Source organism: Taudactylus pleione, unplaced genomic scaffold, assembly GCF_031769625.1.
Source record: "Taudactylus pleione unplaced genomic scaffold, aTauple2 ptg000585l, whole genome shotgun sequence".
In the NCBI taxonomy this organism is placed as follows: domain Eukaryota; kingdom Metazoa; phylum Chordata; class Amphibia; order Anura; family Myobatrachidae; genus Taudactylus; species Taudactylus pleione.
In genome coordinates, this window is record NW_028284987.1 from 3,364,943 (window position 1) to 3,381,245 (window position 16,303).

A 16,303-nucleotide genomic window follows, 5' to 3' on the forward strand; every position below is an offset into this window, starting at 1 on the left:
TATAATAAGCACTAAGCATTGAACTTTTGCAGGTAATTAAATATTGAGTGTTATAGCAGCTAACCTGCATTTTTATGGAGATACAGTAAGGGTGCTTTTTCCAGAAATTCTGGTAAGTTGTAATTGGGATTGACACAGTTGCTATTACAGTCTATAAAGACTTTTACTACAAGAGAACAGCAACAGGAAGTTAGAAGTATAACAGAAATGTACTTCTCCATCGGTTACAAATAAAAGCACTTTCATATATTTTAGGAAGTATTCTTTACTTGAAATTTAAAATGTCTAATTGGGGTTTTATATTTAGATAAAAAGGAGTTTGTGTGTGGAACTAACAACACAGTGCTTTAAGGCTCTGGAATGGTCAAGGGACTGCCGCGCAAAATGTGTCCCATGCTGACCACAAGACAGACATATTAATTTGTTAGTAGGCGGATCACTTGTGGGTGACTAACCCCTGATGTAAAGTATGAACGGAGGATGATGACGATTGGTAGCTGCTGCTGATTGGCCATTCCAACCCAGAGGAATGCAGCAGATGTTTGTATTTATTTGAGCTTCTTTAATTCTTTAATTGTTATATGTGCCTTTTACATGGTTAATACAACTTTTTTTTTAATTAATAACCCTGTTCATTACAATAATTTTTGCAGAAAGGCACACTTTCATTATGAATTGATTGTAGTATTAAAATCTAGCTTAATTTTTTACCCTTACAATATGAAAGAGAAATATATAATGTCTGAGTTTGTGCCCCGTTCTCTTTATTTTATGTCATAAATGTTTTAAAACATAATATTTGTTAATAGCCTGGTTAAGAGTCTTTATTTTTTTTGCCTTTCTGCAAAAATGTTTGTATTGTAATACTGACCTGCTCAACTCGAGGGAGCACCCAGAGCTGGAACTAGACATTTTGGTGCCCTGTGCCAGAAAGAGCTTTGGTACCCCCCCTCTCCCTTCCATTGTAAACAGGGCCAGTGCGTGCCGCAAGAAAATAGCATGGTCTCGTAGGGAAAGGGCATGGCCACACAATAGTACCCCCAATTTGTATTACCCCACACATTAGTGCCCCTTATTTACATTACACTACATACCTGTAATAGTGTCCTTATACATATTACGCTAAATTGTAGTAATGCCCTTTATACATTACACTACACAGTAGTAATACCCCTTACACATTATGCCCACATTACTAGTTCCCCCATTACTCATTATGCCACACAGTATAAATTCCTCCCCCACTACACATTATGCCACACAGTACAACTCCCCCCTCTCCCTTACACATTATGCCACACACTATAAATTCCTCCCCTACTACACATTATGCCACACAGTACAACTCCCCCCTCTCCCTTACACATTATGCCACACACTATAAATTCCTCCCCCACTACACATTATGCCACACAGTACAACTCCCCCCTCTCCCTTACACATTATGCCACACACTATAAATTCCTCCCCCACTACACATTATGCCACACAGTACAACTCCCCCCTCTCCCTTACACATTATGCCACACACTATAAATTCCTCACCCACTACACATTATGCCACACAGTACAACTCCCCCCTCTCCCTTAGACATTATGCCACACAGTACAACTCCCCCCTCTCCCTTAGACATTATGCCACACAGTACAACTCCCCCCTCTCCCTCACACATTATGCCCACAGTACAAATTCATCCCAGTACACATTACAGCCATGGCCAAAAATTTTGAGAATGACACAAGTGTTGGTTTTCACAAAGTCTGCTGCTTCAGTTTTTATGATGGCAATTTGCATATACTCCAGAATGTCATGTAGAGTGATCAGATGAATTGCAAAATCCCTATTTGCCATGACAATGAACTTAATCCCAAGAAAAACATTTCCACTGCATTTCAGCCCTGCCACAAAAGGACCAGCTGACATCATGTCAGTGATTCTCTTGTTAACCACAGGTGAGAGTGTTGACGAGGACAAGGCTGGAGATCACACTGTCATGCTGATTGAGTTACAACAGCAGACTGGCAGCTTTAAAAAGAGGGTGGAGCTTGAAATCATTGTTGTTCCTCTGTTAACCATGGTTACCTGCAAGGAAACATGTGCAGTCATCATTGCTTTGTATAAAAAAGGCTTCACAGGCAAGGATATTGCTGCTAGTAAACTTGCCCGTAAATCAACCATTTATCATATTATCAAGAACTTCAAGGAGAGAGGTTCAATGGTTGTGAAGAAGGCTTCAGGGAGCCCAAGAACGTCCAGCAAGTCCCAGGACCGTCTCCTAAAGTTGATTCAGCTGCGGGATCGGAGCACCACCAGTGCAGAGCTTGCTCAGGAATTGCAGCAGACAGGTGTAAGTGCATCTTCACGCACAGTGAGGCGAAGACTTTTGGAGGATGGCCTGGTGTCAAGAAGGGCAGCAGCCACTTCTCTCCAGGGAAAACATCAGGGACAGACTGATATTCTGCAAAAGGTACAGGGATTGGACTGCTGAGGACTGGGGTAAAGTTATTTTCTCTGATGAATCCCCTTTCAGATTGTTTGGGGCATCTGGAAAAACGCTTGTCCGGAGAAGGAAAGGTGAGCGCTACCATCAGTCCTGGGTCATGCCAACAGTAAAGCATCCAGAGACCATTCATGTGTGGGGTTGCTTCTCAGCCAAGGGAGTGGACTCACAGTTTTGCCTAAGAACCCAGCCATAAATAAAGAACGGTACCAAAACATCCTCCAAGAGCAACTTCTCCCAACCATCCAAGAACAGTTTGGTGATGAACAATGCCTTTTCCAGCATGATGGAGCACCTTGCCATAAGGCAAAAGTGACAACTAAGTGGCTCGGGGAACAAAACATCGAAAATTTGGGTCCATGGCCAGGAAACTCCCCAGACCTTAACCCCATTGAGATCTTGTGGTCAATCCTCAAGAGGCGGGTGTACAAACAAAAACCCACAAATTCTGACAAACTCCAAGCATTGATTAGGCAAGAATGGGCGGCCATCAGTCAGTATATGGCCCAGAAGTTGATTGAGATTCAGAGGTCTTGAAAAAGAAGGATCAACACTACAAATGTTAACTTTTTGCATAAACTTAATGTAATTGTCAATGAAAGCCTTTGACACTTATGAAATGCTTGGAATTTTACTTTAGTATACCATAATATTATCTGACAAAAAGGTCTAAAAACACTGAAGCAGCAAACTTTGTGAAAACCAATACTTGTGTCATTCTCAAAAAGTTCCCCCCATTACACATGCCATGCAGTACAGATCCCCCCATTACACCACACATTACAAATCCCCCCCATTACACCACACATTACAAATTATCCCACCATACACAAAGTAAAAAATGCCCCCCATTACACATTATGCCACACAGTACAAATCGCCCCCCATTACACCACACAGCACAAATTCTTCCTTCATTACACATTATGCCACACAGTACAAATCCTCCCATTACACATTATGCCACACAGTACAAATCCTCCCATTACACATTATGCCACACAGTACAAATCGCCCCCATTACACCACACAGCACAAATTTTTCCTTCATTACACATGCCACACAGTACAACTCTCCCCTCCCCCTTACACATTATGCCACACAGTACAACTCCTGCCATTACACATTGTGCAACACAGTACATCTGCAGCTCAACGCCGAAGGAACAGCTCCTTGGCGCAGGGCAATGTGGGACTGGACTGGGAGAGACATCATGACATCTCTCCCAGTCCTTGAAAATAGTACAGCAGACGGGGGAGGGGGCGGAGCTCAGTTGGCAGGCAGCTACTGCAGTACCTGTGCCACATCTTTTATAACAAATATTCTACCCCAAAAATGACATCATTATTGGCGAAATTGAGCTAATTAAAAAATTCCAAGTGCCTAATTAATCATAAGGGAGGGTGTCCCAGTGGTTCTGAACCAAGTCCCAAAATTTTTACCTTAAAATAGGGAATTTCCCCAACTTTTCACCTGCTCAAGGGATCCCGGAAAAAAAAGACACGTTAACCCCCATGCAGAATTAGTGCACGTTAACTGGGTGGCTAACTGAATACTGCGCAAATAAAAAAACACTCGAATTTCACTTTTACATTTAAAAACAGGTTAAATTCCGCCTTAGGCCCGTATTCAATTTGAGGTGAAAAGCCGGAATCGGCGAAAAAGTTTCGCCGATGACATCATTCGTATCGCCGTATTCAATTTGAAAGATTTTCCGCCTAGGCAGAAAGTCATTGCAATGTAATAGGCGGAAAAGTTTCGCCTATTAATAGCAGGTGGAAGAAAGTGCAGAATTGGGGTTTTGGGGTGCAATGTTGCGTTAAGCCCCGTGCAGCCTTCAGACAGTCCCCCAAAGGTAAACTGCGTCAAAATTAAAAAAAAAAAAAAAAAAACTTAACACCCCTAAAAATCACTTTGAATTTGGGGGCGAAAAAAAAAATGGTGGGGGACAAAGTTTAAAACTAGCGAACTAGACTCCAGGGGGGTCCCCAAGCATGCCCCAGGTGTTTTTTTCATTGCAGGGGCTTGCGGCAGGTGGATTTTTCACAATTTTTTTAAACTTAACTTTATCAACTTTTACATTTGCTGGCCCCCATTTTCAAGTACCCCAAATTTGCTGGGATAAGTTATTTTCTGCAAAAAAACCTCCTGAATACTATTCTTCACCACTTGTACAAAAACGCTATTTAGCAGCTATTGAGGCCGTTTAAAAACACCAAATAGCTTCAGCACGCCAAATCAGGGGGTACCATAGCTAACCCCCATGTCAGAGCATCTTTTGGGGGATGTCAGGATGATTTCCCCAAATCTAACAGGACTTTCCGCTTGTTTAAGTTTCGCCGGGTACCGTTTATGCGTACTTTGAAATTGAATACGGGGGCACGCGCGCGATACTTTTCCACCTGCAAAACGCGATGTCCGGGAGGCGGAAAAGTATCGCGAGTCCGCTCAAATTGAATACGGCTCTTAGATACAAACTCCATCCAACTGTACATTAGCCCCAATGTTGGCAGATTTATCCCATATAAGTGGTTTTGTCAGTTATCTCCTCAACAGCAAAACATGATGTCACATATGTGTTCTATTGGTTACATAGCTGAACACATTGAAAGCAGAGAATGACAACACATGGAACACATCATATACATTATTAGGGCCATTTTTCAGAACACTGCAGCTAGCATGCAGCACCCTCCTCTGTCCTCCCCACAAACATATATCTAGAATGATTCTGTCAGCACATTTTCAAACTTGACTCTGGGCTTGGCTACTGTATGTCATATGTATTGCTCACACTGTCATCACCTTTTCCTTCGCCAGTTCTCAAACACTTGCGGATAGAAGGACACAGACCAGGCCAAAAAATAAATCCAGCCAATAATCTGCTCCAACACCTCCACGACAAAGCTGTGGATCACAAGGAACCGAATTCTTGGCCTAAAATCAGAGGCGAGTTGGCAAATTAGCATGTAATTGGCAGTAGATACATAACCAGCACTCTATCACATGGATTAGCGGCACTATAATCACGTGGGTCAGCGGCACTGTATCACGTGGGTCAGGGGCACTGTATCACGTGGGTCAGCGGCACTGTATCACGTGGGTCAGCGGCACTGTATCACGTGGGTCAGCGGCACTGTATCACGTGGGTCAGCGGCACTGTATCACGTGGGTCAGGGGCACTGTATCACGTGGGTCAGGGGCACTGTATCACGTGGGTCAGGGGCACTGTATCACGTGGGTCAGGGGCACTGTATCACGTGGGTCAGGGGCACTGTATCACGTGGGTCAGCGGCACTGTATCACGTGGGTCAGCGGCACTGTATCACGTGGGCCAGCGGCACTGTATCACGTGGGCCAGCGGCACTGTATCACGTGGGCCAGCGGCACTGTATCACGTGGGCCAGCGGCACTACATCACGTGGGCCAGCGGCACTACATCACGTGGGCCAGCGGCACTACATCACGTGGGCCAGCGGCACTACATCACGTGGGCCAGCGGCACTACATCACGTGGGCCAGCGGCACTACATCACGTGGGCCAGCGGCACTACATCACGTGGGCCAGCGGCACTACATCACGTGGGCCAGCGGCACTACATCACGTGGGCCAGCGGCACTACATCACGTGGGCCAGCGGCACTACATCACGTGGGCCAGCGGCACTACATCACGTGGGCCAGCGGCACTACATCACGTGGGCCAGCGGCACTACATCACGTGGGCCAGCGGCACTACATCACGTGCGTCAGCGGCACTACATCACGTGGGTCAGCGGCACTACATCACGTGGGTCAGCGGCACTACATCACGTGGGTCCGCGGCACTACATCACGTGGGTCCGCGGCACTACATCACGTGGGTCCGCGGCACTACATCACGTGGGTCCGCGGCACTACATCACGTGGGTCCGCGGCACTACATCACGTGGGTCCGCGGCACTACATCACGTGGGTCCGCGGCACTACATCACGTGGGTCCGCGGCACTACATCACGTGGGTCAGCGGCACTACATCACGTGGGTCAGCGGCACTACATCACGTGGGTCAGCGGCACTACATCACGTGGGTCAGCGGCACTACATCACGTGGGTCAGCGGCACTACATCACGTGGGTCAGCGGCACTACATCACGTGGGTCAGCGGCACTACATCACGTGGGTCAGCGGCACTACATCACGTGGGTCAGCGGCACTACATCACGTGGGTCAGCGGCACTACATCACGTGGGTCAGCGGCACTACATCACGTGGGTCAGCGGCACTACATCACGTGGATTAGCAGCATCAATACACAAATAACTTCTTAAATCAACAACTACATTTCTGTCTTGTCCATGATTAATATCAGAAGACATGGGAAAGCAATGTTTCATATTTCTTTCTAAATTAAATCTCTGTGTATATCCTGCATTTCTACATGTATTTATTTACCTGCTAAATTAGTTTTTCCACTTATGGGGTATATTGTACTTCCTACTGCTCTTCCTACTTTGGTGCTCCCCTCACCTACACAATGGTGAAGTCCTGATTTTAAGAGATCAAAAATAGTATTGTCTATCAGAAAGGTTTCCTGGCTCCATTGAAATGGGGGTAATATGGGAAATTTTAGAACATACGTACTGTAGGCTCATATTTCCTGATTTTCCAGTCGGGAGTGTTGTCAGGTATATAACAGGCATTATTAAACCTGTGCGATAGTTTAATTTCACAGCTCTGAAAACATTTGTTTATTACTGATTTATGTTTGTGTGATTCTTGTGTTTAAATCTATCTAATGAAAAGCAGAAGTGGAATAAGGTACATGCTCGCTGCAGATAAGAGTGTCCACATTGTCTTCAGAAACAAACAGCAAGAATGTCAGAAGCAGCCCTGTTGTATACTAACCCATTCTTGTGAGAATTATTGCTGTGCAAATAGGCAGTGAGCTGCCCCACGTCCTCTGCGGCAACAGTGAACACAGAATTAACCGTTTCAGCTAATAGAACAATCTGGGAGAAAAGGAAAGAGAATGAATTATTACACAATATGTCACTTTCCTATCAGAGCTCTATATCAGAAATACTGGAGTTTGCAAGTGCAAGTGCACGAATGCTCGCTCCCGAGATATGTGCAATCCAATTAGAGATGCCAGCTCGCGCTGTTAGTGGGCATAAGGAAAGTTCTGGAGGTTTTTAAATAGTGTTAATTGGCTGATTACGGGCTTTTTTTTTTAAAGTACAAATGATCAAAAGCTAACTTTTTTTGTTTAATCTCAAAGAAATGTAAAAACAAAATGCAAAAGAGTAGAAAAAAACTGTGATTTTGTGTTACTTTGAGGCCACATTAACTTTAAAAAAAATGGTAAAAAGCAATTATTTTTTATTTAAAAAATACTGTAATTAGATTTGGGGTGCCTAAACTAACAAAAAAGTTGATTTGGTGGTAATTTGAGGCAATTTGTTTTAAACACCCAAAAATGCCATGTAATTATTGAGCCAATTAAATACTTCTAAATGCCTAATTATTCATTAGGGGAGCTGTCCAAAGGGTTCTGCACTGTGTCCTGACATTTTTACCGTAAGAGAAACATTTTCCCTACCATCTCTGGGGTGTGCACAAACAAAAACACGATTTTCCTCTGAAAATAGAATGTGTTTAGAATTAAATTGCAGCTGCACTTCGCAATGCGAGTTTGCTGTGAAAACTGCTTGCACAAGCCAACTAGCACCTAATTGGATTGCCCACATAATATCTGAATAGGAGATATAAGAGAAGTTGCAGCAGCTATTGGGTTTATCGGTAAAGCTGGGTATACACATCCAGATAAAATGCCTGTCAGACCGACAGACCTTTTATCTAGCAGCCTGCCAGCTGCAGATGTCCACGGCATACACTGTGAGATTACGCACAGTGTATTAGCCCGACATCTGCGCTCCGCCCCCTGGGGGGAGGAGACATTTCCCTGTTCCTGTATGCCCTGCCAGCCGCGGCAGGGCATACACTGCCCGATGCGGCCGTCAGTTTACCTCTTAAATATCGCATCGGACGGGCATACTGGACAATCCGGCATGCCCGACAGAGCAATATTTAACACTCGGTCGCCCGCACACATGCTGCAATTATCGGGGCGAACCACGGATATCGGGCGGATCGCCCCGATAATTGTAGAGTGTATGGCCAGCTTTAGTGATTACAGAAATACTGATTTTACAGCAACGTGTCTGTTGGGTTATAAACTGGAGATCATGAGATGGGACAAATCTTTTAAAACAGGATAAATTAAACTATTTGGATTACATAAACTCAGAAGAGTTCTTTAATAGATGTGTGTTGTAATTTAAATATGTTATCCCACTAGATACAACAACTTAATATAAACAGAACTATAATGGTATACACCTGCAACACGACAAACACTAATTTATCCACACACCAAATAAACTAGATGTACTACAAAACGTGGGAGCGCACATACATTACTTACTTCTTCTGGAAGACGGACAATGGTTTTGTTCTTTGAAGAATAGGTAATATTGAAAGCAAACACAACAGTGTCATTCAATGGAGCACTGGAGGAATAAAATGTATGCACATGTATTAATGGACACTGGAAGCCCCGGCCACAAGAAGACTATTGGCAATAAGTTGGGATTCATTTGAGTCCATTTAGGACATTGTTTTTTTCTTTTCTTTGTTAAACAAATGCAATTTATTTTTTACAGTTATTAATATTTATTTATATAGCGCCTGTAAATTCCTATGCACGTCACAACTAGGAACACAGGCCCTCATTCAGAGCCGTTCGCTATTTGCGGTCGTTCGTTCAAAAACAAGGGGTGGCTATTCAAATGATCCGTTCGCACATTGCAGTCTGTTCACACCTCTAAGTCTGAACGAGCGAGCAAAACATACGCTCGTTTATTTGTTAAAAACGCCCCCTGGCCGCTCGCACCATACGTCATGTCCGCTATTTATTAGATTAATCGAGTACATCGACCAGCGTATGAACTGCTCGCTATTCTTGTGGTTGGTGTTTGCTACCACAAATTTGCGAGCAGTTCTGGCTATAAAATAACCCAGTGACGTGGTCAATGACGCTGCTGTATTAATTATGCAAACCCATAATACGCCCGTTTTGACCTTTAAGCACGCCTGCGTTCGGATCTCCACTCCCCATTTTCAAGCACCTTCCCCTGTTACCACCCACATACGCCTCATTCTGTCACTCAAAATAGCAGGCACTCGCTATATAGCGTACAAACGATTTTTGGCCGCACTGACTGGTTCGCGCATGCGTACTAAAAACCGTACGCATGCGCAGATGTGCAAACATCGCTCGGAACGAGCGTACTGCCGCTAACGAGCGGCTCTGAATGAGGGCCACAGTTAGAAAACAAAACTGGGAGTTATATGTACAAAAAGCAGCTGCTTCTTGGTGGTGTTGACATCAAAATGAAGAGCAGTACTAATATTAAATGCAAAGCCAGGGGTGTTTTGTAGTTAATATTAGCACTACTTAAGTTTCGAGGTCAAACCCACTGATAAGCGCTTTGTAAATATACCCCAGGGCATTAACAGACAGAGATGGTACCTTTAGCTATGCTTTCGCTCTTCAGGACATGGACATTGTAGCCAGACATACCCTCCCAACATAACTGGCTTTGAAATCTAAAGTGCAAATAATTTTTTGTGTTGCAAAATTAAAATCTGCTGACGTGATGTGGAGACAGGAACTGGCATGTAACCATATCCACATGTTACATCCACTTCATAAAGGCAGCAGATTCAGATATAGCTGTATGGACTCTACTAGAGAATTTCTCTGATCAATAGTGAAAGATAGGTATGGAGTTATATTTGCAACTGAACTGTGATGTGTCCAGCAAGCAAACCTTGGAGAGACCATCATACAGTCTGACAGGTCTAGTTGAAAACCAAGTTGGGCTGCGAGAGTTCTCACATCCTGGCCAATTTCATCTACTCCTCACAGCTCTGGCACCTGATAACAAGCCTTCATCTAGATAGGTGGAGGTCCATCCCCTCACAAAGAAACTCACTTATATGTGATTTGTATTTAGATCACCCATCTACTCTATACAGACATAGAGGTCTATTTACTAAGCTGTGTTAGGAGATAAAGTGAACGCTGATAGGGAACCAGCCAATCAGCTCCTAACTGTCATTTTTCAAACACTGCTGATTGGCTGGTACCTTATTGCCGTTCACTTTATCTCCTAACACAGCTTAGTAAATATATCCCTAAGATATATAAAAGCAAACCATAAAAAAGACATTACTGAAAATCAGTAAAACCCCTAGTACTGTAACATATAGTATTCTGTATTAAAAAAAACATATAATTACTTACTTTACAGTAATGTTTATGTCTTTAGAGCTGCCATTTACTAGGGTGACTACATCTGGGATAGAGACTCTGAGGGAGGCATCATACCACACCACTGATGGCAGAGGCTCAGCACCTGCAATGCAAAGGGATCTGCTGAGTGGACAGGTTCTGTCTAAATGACATGAAAACTATTGGCAATGATGAAGTTAACAGTTTAAGGCCCTGATTTTTTTAACAAATGATATTCTTGTTCTCACTAGTTACTAATCTTCAATGGTGCTCCAAGCAATCAGCTTCTAACTGTCAGGTGTTTGACAAATGTCAGTTAGAAGCTGATTGGTTGGAGCACCATTTAGGATTTGTAACGAGTGATAACAAGAATATCACTTGTTGACAATTCTAAGTTGTACTTACCACCAATCTCTAGTAAGGTGAAGAGAAATAACGTAAATATACTGCTTTTCCGTTTTAATATTGCTTCCATAATTCCTTAACGTCCACGGACCTGAAGATAAATTACAACGGTAAAGGTCTACTTTTTGTGAAAGAGAAGACTCACACTGTGAACCAGGGTTGCACCCGGGATTTTGTACATGGGTCTATCCTGGGTGCGACCTGAGTAAGGCCCATTTCAGACCGGCGGCCTGGCCCGGCGTACTGTAACCGCCTATCACTTGCCGAGCCGACGCTTGGAGAGAAGACCATCTCCAAGCACCGGCTCTTCCTATGCTGTGAACGGGACCCGGGATGCAGCGACCAGAGTTACCTGTTCACACTGCACCACGAGCCGCGTTGAACCAGTGTTCAACCCTGCTCGTTACCTGGGTTTAAATGCCAGGTCCTTTCACACTGGATTGCTGCATGTTCACGGGAAATAACCCAGGTTATTGCTGGCAATGTGAAAGGGGAATAAACAGTACAGGAAGGGCTCTAATAGCTAGCATTTTATAATGTCTACCATAAGTGCTTATGATTTCCAAACATTTATATTACGGTTTACAATAAATGCCAGGTTCAACATAAAATATTATTCTCACCACCACCATCCCAGAGCCTATGTCCTCACCTCCACCCCAGAATCTGCGTCCTCACCACCACCCCAGAGTCTGCATCCTCACCACCACCCCAGAGCCTACGTCCTCACCTCCACCCCAGAGCCTACGTCCTCACCTCCACCCCAGAGCCTGTGTCCTCACCACCACCCCAGAGCCTGCGTCCTCACCTCCACCCCAGAGCCTGCGTCCTCACCTCCACCCCAGAGTCTGCGTCCTCACCACCACCCCAGAACCTACGTCCTCACCTCCACCCCAGAGCCTGCGTCCTCACCACCACCCCAGAGTCTGCGTCCTCACCACCACCCCAGAGCCTACGTCCTCACCTCCACCCCAGAGCCTGCGTCCTCACCACCACCCCAGAGCCTACGTCCTCACCTCCACCCCAGAGCCTGCGTCCTCACCACCACCCCAGAGTCTTGCGTCCTCACCACCACCCCAGAGCCTACGTCCTCACCTCCAACCCAGAGCCTGCGTCCTCACCTCCACCCCAGAGCCTGCGTCCTCACCACCACCCCAGAGTCTGCGTCCTCACCACCACCCCAGAGCCTGCGTCCTCACCGCCACCCCAGAGCCTGCGTCCTCACCGCCACCCCAGAGCCTGCGTCCTCACCACCGCCACCCCAGAGCCTGCGTCCTCACCACCGCCACCCCAGAGCCTGCGTCCTCACCACCGCCACCCCAGAGCCTGCGTCCTCACCACCGCCACCCCAGAGCCTGCGTCCTCACCACCGCCACCCCAGAGCCTGCGTCCTCACCACCGCCACCCCAGAGCCTGCGTCCTCACCACCGCCACCCCAGAGCCTGCGTCCTCACCACCGCCACCCCAGAGCCTGCGTCCTCACCACCGCCACCCCAGAGCCTGCGTCCTCACCACCGCCACCCCAGAGCCTGCGTCCTCACCACCGCCACCCCAGAGCCTGCGTCCTCAGCACCGCCACCCCAGAGCCTGCGTCCTCGCCACCGCCACCCCAGAGCCTGCGTCCTCGCCACCGCCACCCCAGAGCCTGCGTCCTCACCGCCACCCCAGAGCCTGCGTCCTCACCGCCACCCCAGAGTCTGCGTCCTCACCACCACCATCCCAGAGCCTACGTCCTCACCTCCACCCCAGAGTCTGCGTCCTCACCTCCACCCCAGAGCCTACGTCCTCACCGCCACCCCAGAGCCTGCGTCCTCACCACCGCCACCCCAGAGCCTGCGTCCTCACCACCGCCACCCTAGAGCCTGCGTCCTCACCACCGCCACCCCAGAGCCTGTGTCCTCACCACCGCCACCCTAGAGTCTGCGTCCTCGCCACCTCCATCCCAGAGTCTACGTCCTCACCTCCACCCCAGAGTCTGCATCCTCACCGCCCCCCCCGAGCCTGCATCCTCACCGCCACCCCAGCTCCTGCGTGCCCCAGGGACCCAGGGGCCCGTGTGCACCCATTATAAATATGCCCCTGATTCCCCCTCTATGTTCATAGTAGGGAATGACGTTGAACAGCAACCAATGACATCAGGGTACATTTACTAAAGGGGACCTATCCGCTACCATCACAATGAATGCTATAAATGACATGAGTATGCACCAAAGGATGAAGGTTCTCCAATGACAAATACCTTGAAAGATCTTCAAGTAACTAACTTAAATTAATCACAACGAGCATCACATCCATAATCCATATAAATAGATCTAATATGTTGTTAAAGGGGTTAAAAACCCACTTAACGATATATCAGAAATAAACAAAAAAGTTAATGTATCTGTGTTAACATTGTCAGTTCCCTTTTTATATACCCTAATTTTGACAAACGATTCAATTAAAGACATTGATAACATTCAGCAAAATTAAACTTATGTGTTGTCCATGACTAATATCAGCAGACAGGGAGAGAAATGTTTTTACTAACCCCATATTTTCCTTCAGTAAATCTGTGTGTAGCCTACATTTGTTCATATAATGCATATCTGTATTTGCCTGTTGAAGACAGGAGGGGTGCTGCACTTTAGGGATATATAGTCCTGTATTGTCACTGCTGTCTCCCCCCCTCAGTCCTGAATAACCCTTAACCCCTGTTATTTGTATACACTGACCTGGAGATCCCCGGCCTCTGCTCCTAGCAGCAGCAGCAGGCTGTCACAGCTACAGGGCACTCCATAGAACTCACGAGTGACTGATGTGTCAGTGTCCTCACTAAGCTCCACCCTCTTCCTTGTTTACATCCTGAAACAAACTGTCTCCGTCACTGTTATAGTATTTTTTAAAGGCGCCATTTCTTTGAAGACCACATTTATGTTATTTCCTAACACACTGGACTTCATAGCAATGGCTCCTATATGGAGACAAGAAGGAAATGTATAGACAAGAAGCTGCAACCTGGTGACACCTCAGTGTCAGTCAGTCATCATGACATGTTATGATAGAGAGTTACAGATGGAAGAGGACGGGTGCTCCCTAGTCTTGGGCATTGATTTGGGAACAAGCTCTGTGAAAGCCGTCTTACTGGAGCCTAAAACAAGGGATGTGGTGCAGAGTGAGACCCGTGACACCAAGGCAGGACTTGAAAGTGAACTTGGATCCCAGGTGAGACAGGGCACCGCTCCTTTAATGCTCCGAGGCAGAGAATGATGGGACTTGTAGTTCTACAAAAGCATTAGAGCTACAGACTACCCATGTGTCCCAAATGTAATATAATGGAGCAAAATTAAAAGTATAGTCCTGTCATACTTTTCAAAAGGTTTTTCCATGATCCACCATATTATTATTATATTATTTTATTTAAATGGTGCCACAAGGGTTCCGCAGCGCCTTACAAAGTACATAAACAAATGAACGAACAAGACAACTGTGACATACAGTACAAAACAATGCAGGACAAGGACATGGTTTATAAACATTGCTTCATTAGTGAGCATAACACTCATATAAGCCACGTACTTTACATCTAAAATGTACTCCATACGTCAGGACATCATATCCCACCAGTCCCCCAGCTCTCCACCTCCTCCTTTCCCGAATCACCCCTCCCCATCCATTTTACCAACTCTGACATCCTTCTCCCCTGTATCTGGAGAAGAAGTCATGTCCCTCATCTGGTCCTCCCCCCCTTCCACCTCCCACCTTTTATCCTATCCCTTCACGTCTCCTCCGCTACCTCTCTCCTTATGCCTGCTCCCATCTTGCCCACCTCCTTAATATCTCCCTCTCATCAGGCACTGGGCCAGATTCAGACCGCTCGCGAGCGAAGGACGCTCGCAAGCGGGTCGATGTTGGCCGAATGCGCATGCGCACGACGGAGGGAGCGACGAGGAATACGTCGCTCGGGGTCTCGCACCAAAGGGGGCGTGCTGTCGATGGTGACTGACAGCACGCCCCCTTTGGTGGGCGTGCCGGGGGCGTGGCTGCCAGACGGAGGCGTTCCCATGGGAGCGCCTACTGTCTGAGTCCGGCCCCACTGACATCAGTAGTGATATCAGTGGGAGTGATTTTGGCTCTGATAGAGCCAAAATCACTCCAGGGCTTGCGGCAGCGAGACCCTACCGCAGGTAACCCACAGCTATGCGAGCGTCCAAGAGGCCACTCCATTTTTAGGGAGGACGGCCCTGATTCAGAGCGAGCGCTCTGGTCAGAGCGTCCGGCTCTGAATCAGGCCCACTGTCCCTTCTGCATTCAAACATGCCCTTGTCTCCCCATTCTTAAAAAACCTACCCTTGAGCCTAACACTCTCTCCAACTACCGTCCCATCTCTCTCCTCCCTTTTGCCTCCAAGCTCCTTGAGCGTGTTGTTTACAACCACCTTACCACCTTTCTTTCCTCCCAGTCCCTCCTTGACCCTTTCCACTGAAACTGTACTCACAAACGTCAGCAACGACCTCCTTGCTGCTATATCCAAGGGCCACTACTCTCTGCTCATTCTTCTTGACCTCTCTGCTGCTTTCAACACTGTGGACCACCCTCTCCTGCTGCAAATCCTTCACTCCCTTGGTTTAGGGGACACTGCCCTCTCCTGGCTAGCATCCTACCTTTATGACCGTTCCTTCTCCATCTCCACTCATGACTCCTCCCCCCCCCCCCCACAGCCTCTTACAGTAGGTGTTCCCCAAGGTTCTGTTCTTGGACCTCTCCTATTCTCACTCTATACGTCCTCACTAGGTGAACTCATAAGCTCTCTTGACCTCCATTATCATCTCCTTGCTGATGATACACAGATCTACCTTTCCTCCCCTGACCTCTCTCCCTCTCTCCTCACTCGTATCTCCAACTGTCTCTCTGCTATCTTTTCCTGGATGTCCCAGCAATTTCTCAAACTTAATATGTCTAAGACTGAGCTGATCATTTTCCCACCCCCAAACATAACCACGCTTCCCACCATTTTTTTATCAATTGATGGCACAACTATCTCCTCTAGCCCCAAAGTGCGCTGTCTTGGAGTTATCCT

At 46.6% G+C, this 16,303-nt stretch overlaps 2 protein-coding genes across 2 annotated transcripts in view; one reads left to right on the top strand and one right to left on the bottom strand.

Annotated features, from left to right (window-relative positions):
- CTNS (cystinosin, lysosomal cystine transporter) overlaps window positions 1-14,059 on the bottom strand; it is a 29,531-nt gene extending 15,472 nt beyond the window's left edge. Inside the window, exons 1-6 of the mRNA XM_088453663.1 lie at window positions 13,959-14,059; window positions 11,245-11,335; window positions 10,852-10,963; window positions 8,968-9,052; window positions 7,389-7,492; window positions 5,308-5,439 (exon numbers count right to left, since the gene is read on the bottom strand). Coding sequence (XP_088309789.1) covers window positions 5,308-5,439; window positions 7,389-7,492; window positions 8,968-9,052; window positions 10,852-10,963; window positions 11,245-11,314 — 503 coding nt within the window. The 5' untranslated portion in view covers window positions 11,315-11,335; window positions 13,959-14,059. The remainder of the gene's footprint in view (window positions 1-5,307; window positions 5,440-7,388; window positions 7,493-8,967; window positions 9,053-10,851; window positions 10,964-11,244; window positions 11,336-13,958) is intronic.
- A 156-nt stretch (window positions 14,060-14,215) lies between these two features.
- Window positions 14,216-16,303, top strand: part of SHPK (sedoheptulokinase) — a 36,291-nt gene continuing 34,203 nt past the window's right edge. The window contains exon 1 of the mRNA XM_088453674.1: window positions 14,216-14,448. Coding sequence (XP_088309800.1) covers window positions 14,272-14,448 — 177 coding nt within the window. The 5' untranslated portion in view covers window positions 14,216-14,271. The remainder of the gene's footprint in view (window positions 14,449-16,303) is intronic.